This window comes from Pseudopipra pipra, chromosome 17, assembly GCF_036250125.1.
Source record: "Pseudopipra pipra isolate bDixPip1 chromosome 17, bDixPip1.hap1, whole genome shotgun sequence".
In the NCBI taxonomy this organism is placed as follows: domain Eukaryota; kingdom Metazoa; phylum Chordata; class Aves; order Passeriformes; family Pipridae; genus Pseudopipra; species Pseudopipra pipra.
This window is the reverse complement of record NC_087565.1, coordinates 5,248,533-5,264,072: the sequence shown is the minus strand read 5'-3', so window position 1 is coordinate 5,264,072 and position 15,540 is coordinate 5,248,533. Positions and strand designations below refer to the sequence as shown.

Genomic DNA, 15,540 nt, shown 5'->3' with positions numbered 1-15,540 from the left:
GTAAAAGAAACCTTCTAAAGGCCCCAGAACTCACCAATGTACAAGCTGTGGCTGTAAGTTTAGACAATAAAACTACCTCTGATGGGGTAAATATCTTTACCATTTACCTTTCCATCACTTGGAATGAAAATATTTAGCAAAAACATACTATTTATTTACCTAATGTTCAATTTCTGCTACTGAACTTGATCTCTTCAGCAAATGCCCAGAAAACACTGTTCTTTGGGAAGGAGATTCACACCCTCTGGCAATCTTCCACACCAAGGCAGTTAGTTCTTTATCAGGGCTGTTAGGAACACTCAGCTGTAATCCCAACAGCTAAATCCAAGAACCTTACAGTTTAACTCTTTCCCATCCCACAGCTTGTTTATTTTTAAATAATTTATCATTTCTGACCCTATCAGTACAGCTGTTGAAAAAAACAAAATCATGTGGTTTTACACTTTTCCCCCTTATTTCATTTGTAAAAAGGGAGCTAAAATGTAACCTCTGAGACCAGCTATCATTTTTATTCTTATTTCATAAAAATGACCCCATTAAACAAAGTAAAACAGAAATTAAGTTCTTCAAAATTTGGTGAAACACGGCAATTACAGCACTCTGATTATGTTAATAAAGATGCAGTAAGCACAGCTGAGTTTCCAGTTTTGATTAGGCTTTACTGGAAGAACACACATAATGCATATTTAATCTGTGTGTTTTAGCTCCCTAACTGGAAATTTAAGCTTTTTAACCTAAAGGTCTATCAGTGGTCTTGAGACCATCACCATTATCACAGCTGTGAAGTATCCCCTCGTCCCAGAAGCTGTGTTAGATAAAAACTTCAGAGCAGTTCAACCCTCCAAGTGTTAACTGGCAGCTGACTGAAGATTCCCCAGTGAGGAGACAGGTTTGGCTGCACAAACAGGAACCAGTTCTTGGGTAAATCTCACTTATATTAACTCTCCTACCACTGCCCTGCTATTTGTAGCACTACAAGAGAAAGTGCACCAGAGAATAAAACCAGTGCAGACAGACATCACCACTTCTGTCAACTAAAACCACCTCATCTTGCTCTTGACAAGTGCAGGCCCTCCTTCTGCTTCCATGAGTTACATTTTGTAGCTCTCAGCCCAACCCCTATAACCCTTGTCCCTCCTCTCCCCACTAATATCTCCAGCTAAGTTTCAGGCTGTACAGAAATAAAATCCCCCCACTGTAAGTTACAGCTATAAAGACAATTACTATCTTAAACCAGAAACAAATTATGTAATCAACTGCCAGAACAATCTTAGCAGTGAAGCTGGATTAAGTAGAACAAACACTGGTTTTTGGTGAGTCCACTAGACACTGAAAAAGTATTTATTCAATTTTATTTACTAACCTAGACTTGATTTGCTTTGCTTTGAGGAGTTTCAGGGGTTTGGTGTTGTTTGTTTTGTTAACTCAGAAGACATCTCTTAGTTACATGAAACACACCCTATGAAGCACTGGGTCAATTATATATATTATATATTAGTTTATATCATATATATTTTAGTTTATATTATTATTTATATTATTTTATGTTGATATTATATTTATATCCTATACTATATTATGTTTTTATATTTAATATATATTTAGATATATATTATATATACAATTTTATATATTTATATATTATATTGCAACTATATTATTTATATATAGTTTATATTATTATTTTACATTTCAGCAGTTTTAAAATCTGTAGACATTTCTGAAGTGTACATATATTTGCAGCAGAGCAAAGCCTTTATTTGCATACCAACAGAAATCAACCAAAATAGCCCTTAAAGAAACAAACAACACAAAAACTTTGTAAAAGACATTATTTACAGGCTAGTCTTGAAAATACCAATTATTTGATTTGCAAATCACTGCAATCTTGCAGTCTCAAAGGAGGCTGAGGGCCTACATGAGCCTTTATCATTCCACCAAAGTGCATTAAAACACCTTTATGTGTGACATGTTTCTGGAACTGTCAAGGGAAAAAATTTAAGGCCTAACTGAACAGCTATTTTGAGCTTACTTCTATATTTATTCCTATAGAAAGTTCCAAATGTCACGGAATGATAACAAGCAGCTGGCATACATAAAAGTGGAGCACAACCTAAAATATCTGTTACAATTAACACAGTATATGCTACACTTGTACAGTAACTACACATCATTTTTCATTGACCAGCAGTTAAAGTGCTTAAACAGCTGGCAAATTTTGTTTGTAGAAGTAGCACCAAGACAGCTGAAGCTAAACTAATTCAAATTACAAGTTGCAAGAAAACTGAGAAAAACAGGACAAAAAAGTGAAAAAGTCTTCATAAAATACAGTTGAGTATGGTTGAGTATCAGCTGCCAAAGAATTTACTTTAAAAAAGGCTTTGATGACTAAATATTCAAAAGAGCTCTTTCTAAAGAAAAATCTCAACTTCATTATCCAGGAAAAAAAAAATAAACCAAGGAATTTAGGAATCCTATATACATCCTTTTGAGTTAAATAAAAGGAATCAGCATTTCTTGTCTCCCTGAAGTTCCTAGAAAGAAAAGCCCACGCAAGAAAAACACCATGTTACACTGTTTCGAATTACTAAACATTAAAACTGAAGGGAGAGTGTAACACACGTTCATTTTATAACACATAACTAGACTCTAACATTCTTTCCAAGTTAGAAATTACAAGCTCAGATGATAAGCTTTTCATACTAAAACACTGCCATCACTTGGAGATACAAATTATTCTAAAAACTATTTAACTGTACGAAACAAAATTTGGTCGCCACCAAAGAATGGCTTTTGCAAAGCCAAATAAGCAGCTCCAAACTACCATCACCTCCAAGAGACAATATTTAAGCACATTTAGTGCCATTTAAGTACATTAGTGCCAGAGATAAAGGATGGTTATTGAGAATGAACTTATTAAATATTTAAAACGAGCTCACAATTCCTACTGTTTAAATATCCCCCCCCCCCCCCAAAGAGTCAGCAGAACACGATGAAGTTCAACTCCTCGTGCTTAACTCACCAATAAGGAGATGCCCAAGGAAAACAAACATCTCCCCAAGGCAGGTCAGGTTCAGCCTCCCCCCCTCCTCCTCCGGCCCGGGTCGGTTTCGGTCGGGCTCGGTTGGGTTTCCGGGTCCCCAAGGGCTCTGCCCCTGCCCGGCCTTCCCCGGACCGGAGAACCGCCCCGGAGCGGCGGGTACAGCCGGTGGGGCCCTCCCGGAGCAGCTCCTCGGCGTCGGCTTGGCCGTGACGGCGACGGGCTCCGAGCACACGCGGCCTCTGCTCCGCTCTCCTTCCCCCAAGATGGAGGAGCCGCCCTCAGCCCGCTCCGCCCGGGGAGCGCCCGCTCCGCCCCGGCCCCGCCGCAGCGGGACCCAAGGGCTTCCCCGGGGAACCCGCGTGGAGCCGCCGATTCCTCCGGACCGGGCCGTGCCCGCGCCCTGCTCGTCCCCTCAGAGCCCCCCCCTCCGCCCCGGGCCGCCCGCCCGCCTCCATTTTAGAGCGAGCCCAAAGGCGGCCGCGCCGCCTCTCCCGCGACCTCCCCGCCGCCGCGGCGGCCCCGCTCCCGCTCCCCTCCCGTCCTGGTGCTTCCCCACCCGCCTCCCTCTCTCCCTCACTCACCGCGGGCAGGGGATGGGGGTCTCGCCGCCGCGGGTCTCAGCCGAGCCGCGCCGCCATTTCCTCCTCGCACCGCGGCAGCGCCGGGCGGGGCCGCTCCGCCCCCGCCGCCACCGACACCGAGATGGCGGCGCGGGGCCCAGAGCGCCGCCCCTGGCGCGCGGCTTCCGGAGGACCTGGGCGGGAGAGCGGCGGCGCCTCAGCCCCGGCCCCTCAGAGCGCTGCTGCCCGGGGCTCCCCGCGCCCGCACCGTGCCCTTCTACCGTCACTGCCGAGAGCGACACCTGCTCCCGGTTCTCTTATGGCAAACGCGGGCTAATTTCACCTCCCGGGAACGGCAGCTTTAAGTCATTACACGTGAGGGTGCGCGGGCCGGAGGGAAACCACGCGGTTTTATCAGTGCCAAGCGGTGTCTGCTCACGATGAACTCCCTCACGGGGTGAACGTGGCAGCGAAGATGCTGCAGAACCCACCTGGCTCAGGGCAGCTGTGCTCCCCACCTGTGCTCAGTCCACTGGGGTTTGCTTTGGTTTTCCTATCCTACTCCATCCGTTTTAGAAAACCAAATGGCAAATTGCCGCTGCAACGCTTTCCTCTGGATCCAAGCTGTGGATTGATGTGAAGGGAACGTTCTCTGGATCTGCTCCATCCAACGCATGGAGCCTTCCAAGGAAACGCCCGTTAACTGTAATTTAACTGCCCAAACCACTCTCCAGGATCCAAGCTGGACTGATAGCTGTAGCTATCAATAGCTACAGAGAGTCAACTCCCATTTACGTTTTGTTCCTTTTGTCACCTTTTGGGACATTGGCACCCAGAAACACCCACACCTGGTGGTCTCTGAGGGGTCCTAAGGACGACAGGAGACCAACAAGGCCACAAGGACACACCTGAACTGTGCACCTGAAGAGCCTTTAGGCAGCTGGATGTGTGAGGTTTTGACTCCAATCCTGCACATTTTTCCTCATGAGTTGGTAACATGGATTTCAATTGGATTGAAATCCAACACAGGTGCAGTGTTTACAGAGATGGATTAAGGAATGCAAACACGAGGAAACAAAAACATACTTTGTAATAGTTCTATAGAATTACAGGAGTCTATCGAGTAATCTGATTACTTCTTTTAGAAATCTAAATTCTATTCACAAAACTTACAGTGGTAAAAGCTCAGGGTGATGCTGGAAAAGCTGCTATTGGCATAGTCAGCCCCTTTCTCAACCTGTAAAACTGGGCAGTTTTAATACTTACTTCACCCAGGAACACCTAGAGGTAAAAACCCCCAACAGATTCCTGTGCAAAAGTAGAAGACACCACGATTATAGGCAAGCAGGAGTTCAGGTTTTGTTCTGCCAGCTCCAGAGCTGCAATAAATGAAATCATGTGGAGGGGAAATACCTTAGGGTTTGGTAGATCGAGCTGCACTGTGACTTATGCTCTGGAAAAAGCTAATAACATGTTGTTAATGCACAAATTTTGCATCTAGGGGCTGCTCCAACCCAGGAATTACACGCCAAGGGAAATGGAACATGCGAAAAAAGGAATTGCACACCAGCAGCGAAAAGAGGATGTCTGCCATAGGGGATCCTGCCATGAAAAAGGTATTAAATTCCTCTTGCACACATTTAGTAAGAGGCTTACACCCTCTTAAGGTAATGCTGATGCACTTTGCACACCCACTAAACACCTGAGCACTTTACACTTTCAACCACAAAACCCCTACACTTTTGTGTTAAAGCCCAGGTTGGAGGATCTTCCTTTGCTGACTAAACACCTGTGTTACCCCTACCATCAGCACCTCAGTTCTTTCCCTTATTCACTTATTTCCCATTCACTTATGGGTCCCTCCGAACTCAGGATACTCTGTGATTAATAAATAAATAATCTATTACATTGTAAGTTTTCTTAGTTTCAATGTAAGCACAATTGTAATGAAAGTGGGTTTTGGAAGCTGGGCTTTATTGCACAGTCACAAAAACAAGAGTGAAAAATGCACAATCATGTCCACATTCCCAGTCTGTGTGAGTGAAATTGCATTTTCCTCAAGGGTATTATTTGCAGCATTTCACACATAAAAGTATATATTTTAAGCCTGTTCTCCCTTTAAATTTACAAATCAAGGTGTTGTTGCAAAATGTGGACTATGTAAAGTTTTCTTAAGAAAGGATGTTCTTTGATGTTTGATCTTTGAATACTTTCAAGCCTAAACAACAAGAAAGGAGATTTAATCTGTGAAAGAGAGAGCAGCCAACAACTCCAAGTGACATCCAGGTGTTAGAAAGACAAACTACTTGTTGATAGAATTGCCTTGTTAAAGTTTAGGGCATGACATGCTTTAGTGATCTCAGACCTGGGGGGAGGTTGAGGCTTGGGAAGGATGTACCACTGACAGTGGTCACATAGAATGCAGAATTTACCGGCCACAAGGACACCTGGCAGAATTTCCAAGATAAGGAAGAAACTGATAAAGCCAACTCAGCAATTGTGCTAAACCAGCTCCAAGTGGGTAAAAGGTGATTCTGGCACGGGCAGATCATGACCATCGACCCGAGAAACCTACTGACCCAAAAGATGAGAAGGATAAGCATTGCAGTAATTAGTATGAGAAGTGACTCATTAACCAGTAGAAGGTAGAATATTAATTAATAACTGTGTAACTTGTACCCAATGAACACTAAGTCCTTTGTTTGCTAAAATGTGTAAATAGTAAAAAGTCGTGATAGCTGGCGTGCTGGCTTTGTGGATTTGCCACCCAGCACCCGTTTCTGTGCAGAGCTGTAAATAAATCAAACACGTCGCCTCTGCCTGTGGATTGGCCTTTGCACAGCGGGTGAAACAACCCATTTTGGCAGCAGCGCGTTTTCTGCAGAGTGACTCACAAACCCGCAGTGGGTTCATCAGCTCCTCAGCAGCCGCTACACGTTTGACGGAGATCATCGATGCGAGCCCTCAGCCCACCGTTATCAACACGGGCGGAACCTGGCGGGACCGCACAGGATATCGCAGGCCGTGCCCACAGAGACCCTCTCCCCGGCAGCCGGATCGCGCCGTGTCCGTGCAGGAGCCGCCACCGCATCACCCGGCGGTTCCTGCGCACCCCCGGCCGAGCACGGACCGGACCAGCCTCTACCTCGGCTGTTGGCGGCGGGGCCGCGCTCGGAGCGGGCTCCCGGGCTGGAGGCGGCCCCGGCCCCTCAGCTTTGCCCCGCGCCCACCGCCCCCGGGCCGCCCATCCCGCCGCGGCCGCTCCGCCCCGCGGCGCCGCCGTCTCTGTGGTACCTGGGCCCGACTCGATGGTCGCGTGTCCTCGCCCCGCGCTCCCCGCGCGCTGATTGGCCGCTGAGCCGCGGTGGCGGCTCTCGCGAGACCCCGCGCGCGCCTGCGGCCCGGCGGAGGCGGCGGAGGCCCCGCGTTCGTGCGTCGGAGCGGCCCCGGGCGCGCGCGGTAAGATGGCGGCGGGGGGGGCGCCGCGCCGGGCCGGGGGCGCGGGGGGAGCGCGGCCCTGCCCCTCACCCTCGCCCTGTCCCTCACCCTGCGGAGGCGCCGGGCCTGTGACGAGCGCGGCCCACCGCTCCCGTGGCCCAGCGCTCCCGTGGCCCGGACTGACGAACGGCCTGGCCGGGCCGGGCTGGAGCGGAGGGGGAACCCCGGGGTCCCCAGTGGGCGGGGGTCGGGCCGCGGCAGCAGCAGCAGCGGTGGCGCGGAGCGGCGGGAGCGCCGTTCCCGCAGCGTGGTGGGGAGCGGCGGAGCGCGGGGCCGGCAGCGATCGCGGCCCCCTCGAGGCGGGTCCTGCCCCGGCTGTCCGAGTTCCAGGAGCTGGAGAAGGGAGAACCTGTTGGAAGCGGCGGAGGAGGCGATGAGGGGTCGCGCTGCCGCTCGTCGGAGAGGGTGATCTTGTCTGAGAGGATGGCGGTGCCTGTTGCTGTTGTTGTTGCCGCCTCTCCTCCCCCTGTCGCTGCCCTGTGGTCGTGACTTGTCGGAGGCAGAAATCGTTAAATGGGCCTTTGGTTGAAGTGCTTTGCGTGCGAATCTAAACAAAAATATTGTCCAGAAAAACACCGGGAGACATCAGTTCAGTAGCGTTGACAGGAGAACTTTTGGGGGCAGCGAAGCAGAGCTGGTTGTACGTTCAGTTGTACATTGGGTAAGGTATCGTGGACAGTTTTGTACCTGTACAATGTATGCAGCTTTCCCAGGTTTTGGTGACAATTTAAAGCAAATACTGTTTACATAGGCATTGCTTTACGTGTTTGTCACAGTCTTTCTGGCTGGCTGTCAAACTCTGATTCATTTGTTTCACACGGTGATGCTGCGGGTCCTGTGTGAGTTCTAAGCAAGATTTATATGGAATGGTTTTAAGAGTAAGTACAAGGAGATGGTATTTGAATTTTCTATTCTGAGGTTGCTGAAAGCAGCTTTTAGAGCCTGGTAAATAGATGTGAAAGAGTGCAGGAATGAGGAGGAGAAAAATGTAAACCTGTGGTTTGAGATAAAAGACTCCCTTCTGGATTATTAATTTAAAAGAGCTCATAGAAAGCTCTGAAAAGGGCAGTAACACAGTTCTTACACACATTAAACACATTTCTTCTTGAATCACGTTAAATGAGATGCTTTTCTTTTCTTGTAGTTAGAGTCCAGGATGAGTTATGCAGAAAAACCTGATGAAATCACGAAAGATGAATGGATGGAAAAACTTAATAACTTGCATATCCAGAGAGCAGACATGAACCGCCTTATCATGAACTACCTTGTCACAGGTAAAAACGAGTGGAGATGCTTGGAGGATCTTAAATAAATCTACTTTATCAGACAGTGGGCTAGAATATGGCACTGGATGGAGGGGAATTAAGGGCTTTAATAAACTAGTTATTGCTCTTGGCTTCTCTGAGCAAAGTCCAACTGCTCTGGTGTTCTCTTAGCTGGAAGTTGACAAAGATTCAGATTCTGTGGAACAGAAATAGCATTTACAAACCTGAACTCTTGACTAAAAGAAAGAGAAAACAAAGTGGTTTCTGCAGTGCTGTAAATAAATACGACTTGCTTCTCTGGGATGTCTTTTTTTGTGCCATTAAAACAGAGCTCAAGAAAAGCTGCTGTTGTTAAATAACAGTCTGAAAGCTGGACAGAACAACTATCAGAAGCAGGTTTTAACTGTGCAGAAAGATAAACTCTTAAAAGGGAACTGTTAAAATAGTTTGAGACCAGAATATTAACCCCTTCAGCACATGGCCTAACTTCATACTTGGAACACTCCAAACCCCTTGGGAACTGTTCCTGGCAATTAGGCTGCATGCCTAATTCCCAGGAAGTTGTGCTAGGGCGGAGGTGTTTGTATCCATCTACACCCCTGTTTACGTTGGGGTGGAGGTGAAGCCTCTGGGTTGAAGGAAGAGCATCATAGTGGGTGGTGTAAATCAGTTTTGTGTCTAAAAGCATTTTTAGGGGTTTAAAATAGCTGTTAGAGTGTTAAAAAAATAGGATGTGAGAAACAAAATTCATTTTTCTTGTCTGTTTTCTTCTCAGTTAAACTGCCAGATCTCTGTAAACAGATCTGGAGTTTGGAGGGTGAAGCAAAACCACCCAGGTTTTGAAAATGTGATGTTAACAATCCCATTTTGCAAGAAGTGCAGTGTTTGATTTAAGTATAAAATAGGCTCCCAAGTCAAGAGGTATTGAACTACAAGTTGCATCCTTGGAGGATGAGGACACGTGACTTCAGAATGAATTAAGCATTTACATTTAGGTCTGTGTTGGCTAAATGCCTTCTTAAATAAAGTATTTTTCAGAATTTCAGATTAATCTTTAAACCCCCAAAGTGCATGAGCAACACTCAAATATTTTCATCCAAGCTGATGGGGTTTCTTTTAAAGCGTTTCATAAAACATATTTTATGGGTAAAACCATTTCTTTTTCAGAGGGCTTTAAAGAAGCAGCCGAGAAATTCCGGATGGAGTCTGGAATTGAACCCAGTGTTGATTTAGAGACTCTGGATGAAAGAATAAAGATCCGTGAGATGATATTGAAAGGACAGATCCAGGAAGCCATTGCATTGATAAACAGCCTCCATCCAGAGCTGCTGGATACAAACAGATATCTCTACTTTCACTTGCAGGTAAGGACAGGTGGCAAACTGTCTTTGTTTTAGAGAGAGTGGAGAAAATAGCGAAGATTTAAATTTAAGAGTATGTTGGGAGGTGTGTGACTGAACATGGATGCAATTTCAGGTGTTCCTGGCCTTGTTTTGTAGTGATAGGAAACTTTGTGGCATGGTGCAGGAACATTCATATACAGTTATTAACCTGGAAACTTGTAGCAGCAGCTGTGGCCTGTGAGTTACCAACTTCCACTTGCTGTTAGTCTGAATTGCTGCTAGTTCCTGTAGTAACCCATCTTTTCAAATCCTGTTACTCAAAAGCACCAGGTTCCCTTTTTCAGTAGATTTTTGCAGACAAGTTGCTGTTCCTTGTCTCACACATTGAGAATTGACCTCAAACTGTCACGTTAAGGATTAGTGTTTGCCTCAAATTGCACGCTAATGTCTCGATCTTGCACTCTTGAAATAGTGAGGATTTGTTAATTTGTGTGGCTAATGTTGCTTCCCTGTCTTTCCCATGTAGCAACAGCACTTGATTGAACTGATTCGGCAGCGTGAGACAGAGGCAGCTCTGGAATTTGCTCAGACCCAATTAGCAGAACAAGGGGAGGAGAGCAGGGAATGCCTGACAGAAATGGAGCGCACGCTGGCCCTGCTTGCCTTTGATAATCCCGAAGAGTCACCATTTGGAGACTTGCTTAACATGATGCAGCGACAGAAGGTAGTGCTTTCTCAAAGGGAATCGATGTCTTTTTATTCCTATGATATGAAAATAATGTCCAAATATTTTTGAAATGCTTAGAGAAGGCATATATAGCAGTTTGCAAAAGAAGTGTTTCTTGAGCAACAAAAAAACCTGGTGTTAGGTATTCAAAATGTATTCAACTGCTTGGCTCTCTTCTGTGTTTCCTCCAGGCTCATAATCTGTGGAGCTTTGCCCTGACCATTTCTGAGGAATTAGCACCCTAGGTGTGATCTTCTCAATGTCTGCGTGACTTTAGCGGTGTTAATCTTATGAAAACTATCACTGAACTCCAGTATTTCTTTTCCAGGTGTGGAGTGAGGTTAATCAAGCTGTTCTAGACTATGAAAATCGTGAATCAACACCCAAGTTGGCAAAATTACTGAAACTACTACTGTGGGCTCAGAATGAGCTGGACCAGAAGAAAGTGAAATATCCCAAAATGACAGACCTCAGCAAGGGGACGATCGAAGAGCCCAAGTAAAATGTGTGCAGATGGACATCAAACAATCTTAGTACTGCACAGTATACATTTATATCAGTCTGTGACTGAAATATTTTTACTACAGTACAGCACTCAATTCAGATTTTTCAATGAACATCTAATTTGAAGGGAGAAAAGTCCCTTTTAAATGCTGCAAAAACTGCATTGAAAGGCGCTGTGTCTCTTTGAAAGTCTGACTTAGGCTATGCACTATAATACATTTTTAAAAAAAAAACAATTAAACAGGACAGGAAAAATAGCATTTTTAAAAGTACAGAACTCAAGCTTTCTAATTGGCTGCTGATGCCTAGTTTAGTGGCCAGTGAGTTAATATGGAGTTATATTGGCAACTGTTCAGTTCAGTTTAACTGTCTCCTGTTTGAAATGTGTATATATAACAGTGAATATTTTCTACCTTTAAGTTATAGCCAGATATACATTCCCCTTAAAAGTAACTGGTCAAGTTTTCATCTATAAACTTTGCGGTAAGGTCAACCTTTTGCTTAGGAAATAGTGTACAAACTTGTAAATCATAATTTAAGGACTTTAGGTTTTTGGTTTTTTTTTTCTTCCTTGTTTCAGACTTCTTGGTGCTTTATATGGTGAGAGCTATGTTCATAATGGATCAGTGACCCATCTTTTCAGGAGGAGTATTGATGGAAATAAGTTTGTTTTCCTTAATTTTCGTGAATGACCAAAATGGCCCCAGAGGCATTTGAGGGTTTTTGTTGACAGGGGCCTTTCCCCCCATGTTACATTTGCAGTTGTAGACACTGCAGTGGTTCCAGGTGGCTGATACAGCTTTGAAGGCCACTGGATGTCTGTAGGATGAAAGACTTGTGCTGGGGAATCAAGTGGTGGGGAGAGATGCTTGTTGAAGCCTCTGATGCATCATCTTGTGCAGGATCTGCCTTCATGCTTGCTGAATTGTAGTTTTAGAGCTACTTGGGCTGTATTTATGCCTTGAGCTGAGCAGAGCAGGGCTGTCTAATACCAGAAATTTCCATTTTCTCACTTCTTCCATACCTTTCTGAAGAGATGCAGTTCATCTTCATCTGTATTCGTTTACTGACTGTCCTCACTCCAGTTAGAATTATAGTTTTAATGTTTTACATGTGAAGTCCAGACTTTCAAGTCAGCAAATTGTAATCTTCTGAGTATGGGATGTTCTGGTCGACTGATGGCAGCGCTGCACACTGGTTTGTACCCAGTGGTGGGAAGCACTAATCTTGCCAAATCTATCTCTAGATTTTTAGGTCTGTATATCAAGTTTTGCTGAGCAAAGAGCGAGCTGATGAGTCAAATAGCTTAACATCACGAGACACTGGCAGTTGTCACAGCAGTCCCATACTGTACATAATCTAGTCTTGTATGGTAGATATTACCCTGTAGAATGAAACTTAGTTTTCACCTAATTTTACTGGAATACTTAATGCATTAAACTGTATAAAGCTTTGCAGATACACCTGGCTTAAGGGAACTAACAAAACCTGTTACTGATTGCATTACTGTGAACACTTTACTTGTGTAGCTATTTTTGGGGGTGGGGGGAAGCCATTGTTTGTTAAGCAGCTATGAGAGATGCAGAGCACCAAGGTTAAGCGAGATGATGGATGCAACAAAATCATTTGTTCCCATTTCTTACCTATCGTTCTGTTCTCCACTTTGAGGCATTTGTGGTATGGAGGTCTTAAAGTTTATATGTAACAAACAAGCTGTCAGTAGCCCCCCAGCTACAGCAGCAGCCTGGCTTTCCTTCACCCAGGCTGGTTATTCTAACACCAAACTTTTAACAGTTGTGGGTTTGGTTGTTTTGGTTTGGTTTTTTTTTTTTAATTATTTTTTTTTTCTTTTTGAAGTCGGTTGATGTCTGAAAACCATGTATAACTTTTAGTTTGTGAGAAACTGTATGGTTAATGTAACTTTGTTTAATAACAAAACTGCAGAAACAAAACTGGAATAGCTCTACTTTCTTCATATAGAACTGATCAGCTTTTCCTCTGTTCTGACACTTGTGTTGTTGAGTCTCACGTCAAGCTTCTCCCGGGTGAAGTGGAAAGTGGTGCGGTTTTGTGGCATGACTAGCATTTTTCTCCATGAGAAATGCAGTATTACAGCCCTGGGTGAGAAGTTCACTGTACTCCTAGAACGCTAAGTTAATTCCATAGAGTATTTGGGCAACGACTGAGCGTAGATTTACTTGAATTTTCACTAGCTTGTTGGTTTTTTCCATTAAAAAATAAACACGTTTTTTAAGGGGGTTTAATATAAAATTAGTCTAGAACTATTTCACTTTGTTTTTATGAACATGCCACATTGATAAGCAGCTTTAATCTGTAAAGTTTTTGGTACCTGCAAGAAGATATTCGAAAGCTATGCATTTTAGAGAAAGCATAAAGGTAGTGATATTGGTACTTCTAAGGATCTTTATATTAGTGTATATAAAATAGTTTGCATATACAAATATAATATATAATCTGTTTGAAATATTCTTGAATGGTAGGGGCTGTGAAACATATTATAATTTATGGAAATATTGTACACAGTAAACAGACGTCTCAGTACACGAATGAACTTTTGTCATATGCATGAGAAGTGTCTTATTTGGTGACTACTAATGAATGGGCTTTTGTTAACCCATTTTTGTTAGATAACCACTTTAACAAATATTATTAAATGCCACTTTGATCAGTTTTCTTTAGTGTAAAAATACATATTTTGTTCCACTGAATTTAGAACAATATGAAAATCACTTCTGTAAGAAGATTTGTTCCAAACTCAACGGTGGCAGACAGATCTGGTCATAAGGGTGGTGCACTCACTCGTCCTCCCCCAGCCTTGCCTTTGGTGAAAGCAAATCAGATTTTTTTCATTAATGCTTTGTATGTGAAGCAGTTGGGTTGTAAAATATCCTGTCATATGCCCCTGCAGAAAGGCTGCATAGCAAGTGTGTTTGGATTAGGCTACAAATCTCCCTCCTTTTCCCAAAGCCATCACCTCCCTGGTAACTGTCTTTGCTGTTCCCGTGTTTTGTTTCTGCCTGTCAAATCTAAGCTGAGCTGTGGTTGCTTCTGTTGTACAATGGAGGGATTTGTGAAGGGTGGGGGATCACAGGCTTCCCTGAAGATGAAGTGCTGGTGGTACTTCGAGAAATACTGAACTGCTTAATTTACATAGCTGGAAAAGCAGAGGCTGCTGCACAGAAACTTAACAGCAGAATTTTGAGTAAAGCATTTCCTCTCAAGACTTTTGAAGAGGCAAACATACACCTTGAAGCCAGGTGAAGTACCTCTCTCTCTTTAAGATGATTTCATTGAAACACTTTCAGCTCCTTCCACCCACATTGAAAGAAAAATTGAAAAGCACGTGGAGAGCATTTATGTAGCATTTGAAATGTGTGAAATTACCTGGAAAGAATTCTGCCTCCTTTCCACTCCTTGTACATACAGGGGAAGCCATTACATTATTCTAGGGTGATTTTATTGTTTTTAATTTGTAAAATTTATGCTTTGTATGCTTGAGTATAAGCTTAAAGGCGCTACTTAAAAAAAAATCCTTGACTAGATGAGTGTTGTTTGACTTATTTCAAACCTCCTTCTGTCCCAGCTGGTTACAAGCTCATTAAATGGAGTTGGAGCGTGGTCCCTGTGTCATGTCTTCACGGATACCGGGGCTGCTGCTGTCAGCCACGGCTGAGAGCATCCTTCAGATCCAGCACAGGAAAGGGGATGGAGCCAGGTTTTGCCCTACATCTGCCTCTAGGCTACAGGTTCTGACCTGCACTGTAGATCTCCCCACCCTCAGAAGCCATGCCAGCGTCAGTAATTGTTTGTGCTCTAATCTCCTTAATGAAAAGGGACCAGGAGGGTTTTTTGCTGTGCTGAGCAGTGGTGGCCCCAGCCCTGCTCCTGTCCCCAGCCCTGCTCCTCCTCTCACTGCTTTGTGTGCTCAGCTGAGCACAGACGGAACACAAAGCTCACGAGCAGCACCCTCAAAATGATTTGTACTTCCCCATGGACACCTCGAGGTGCTACAAACTATTTTCATTCCTTTCTGCTCCCCTCCTGCCTTTGTACAATAAAATTAAGGACAAGGTTGGTCAAACTACTGGTGGGCTGCGTGTTGATGCATTCAGGCACCTTGGATGAGAAAGCCCTGTGTGTTGTGCTTTTCATGTTACATGGGGATTCACTATCCTGCTACCTTATACCCCCTGGATGAATTTTCTTATTTTTCAGTGTATTGTTGTCTAGCGATTTTGCAAAGTTCTATTTAGCAGTAGAAACCCACATGTGTTTTCTTTATTCTGTGGACAAGTGGCTTGAGACTGCCCTTGGTTAGCAGGGAGCTTTCAAGCTGCAGCCGGCCTGTCCTTTCAGGAGACAACAATTGTCCATTATGGAATATGTGAGCCTATTGCTCCTTTCACACCCCTTCAGGATTTGCTCTTGATCTGTGCTTAACTTCATAAAATCTTCAAATAATTGAACCATTGTGTGGATAAACTACAGTGATAGTAAATGTCAGGTCAAATATTAACCCAATAATCTTTTGTTTGGTTTAATCTTTTGACAGATTAAGCTGAACACAGGAAAAACCAGA

The 15,540-nt window shown here is 44.3% G+C and overlaps 2 protein-coding genes across 4 annotated transcripts in view; one reads left to right on the top strand and one right to left on the bottom strand.

The window, feature by feature from the left end:
• Positions 1–3,767, bottom strand: part of DIDO1 (death inducer-obliterator 1) — a 50,081-nt gene extending 46,314 nt beyond the window's left edge. Inside the window, exon 1 of one of the 2 annotated variants that reach the window (XM_064674043.1) lies at positions 3,625–3,767. The gene's annotated coding sequence lies outside the window, so the exon portion shown is untranslated. Of the gene's footprint in view, positions 1–3,022; positions 3,208–3,624 lie in introns of those variants that run through there. The other variant, XM_064674045.1, reaches the window with a different exon arrangement.
• A 3,179-nt stretch (positions 3,768–6,946) lies between these two features.
• Positions 6,947–14,501, top strand: GID8 (GID complex subunit 8 homolog). 2 transcript variants are annotated; one of them, XM_064674052.1, is made up of 5 exons: positions 6,947–7,062; positions 8,246–8,375; positions 9,534–9,730; positions 10,236–10,433; positions 10,765–14,501. In XM_064674052.1, the coding sequence occupies exons 2-5, from the start codon at positions 8,258–8,260 to the stop codon at positions 10,936–10,938; spliced, it is 687 nt and encodes a 228-aa protein (XP_064530122.1). In that variant the 5' UTR covers positions 6,947–7,062; positions 8,246–8,257; the 3' UTR covers positions 10,939–14,501. The 2 variants fall into 2 exon arrangements, with proteins under 2 accessions (XP_064530122.1, XP_064530123.1); XM_064674053.1 differs by lacking the exon at positions 6,947–7,062 and adding an exon at positions 7,632–7,762.
• Positions 14,502–15,540: the final 1,039 nt, after the last annotated feature.

Excerpts from the sequence above, each read along its gene's own strand:
- GID8 (XM_064674052.1), top strand. The coding sequence starts at position 8,258 with ATGAGTTATGCAGAAAAACCTGATGAAATCACGAAAGATGAATGGATG. Across the intron at positions 8,376-9,533 it reads CATGAACTACCTTGTCACAG|AGGGCTTTAAAGAAGCAGCC; the intron begins GTAAAAACGAGT and ends TTTCTTTTTCAG. Across the intron at positions 9,731-10,235 it reads ATCTCTACTTTCACTTGCAG|CAACAGCACTTGATTGAACT; the intron begins GTAAGGACAGGT and ends TTTCCCATGTAG.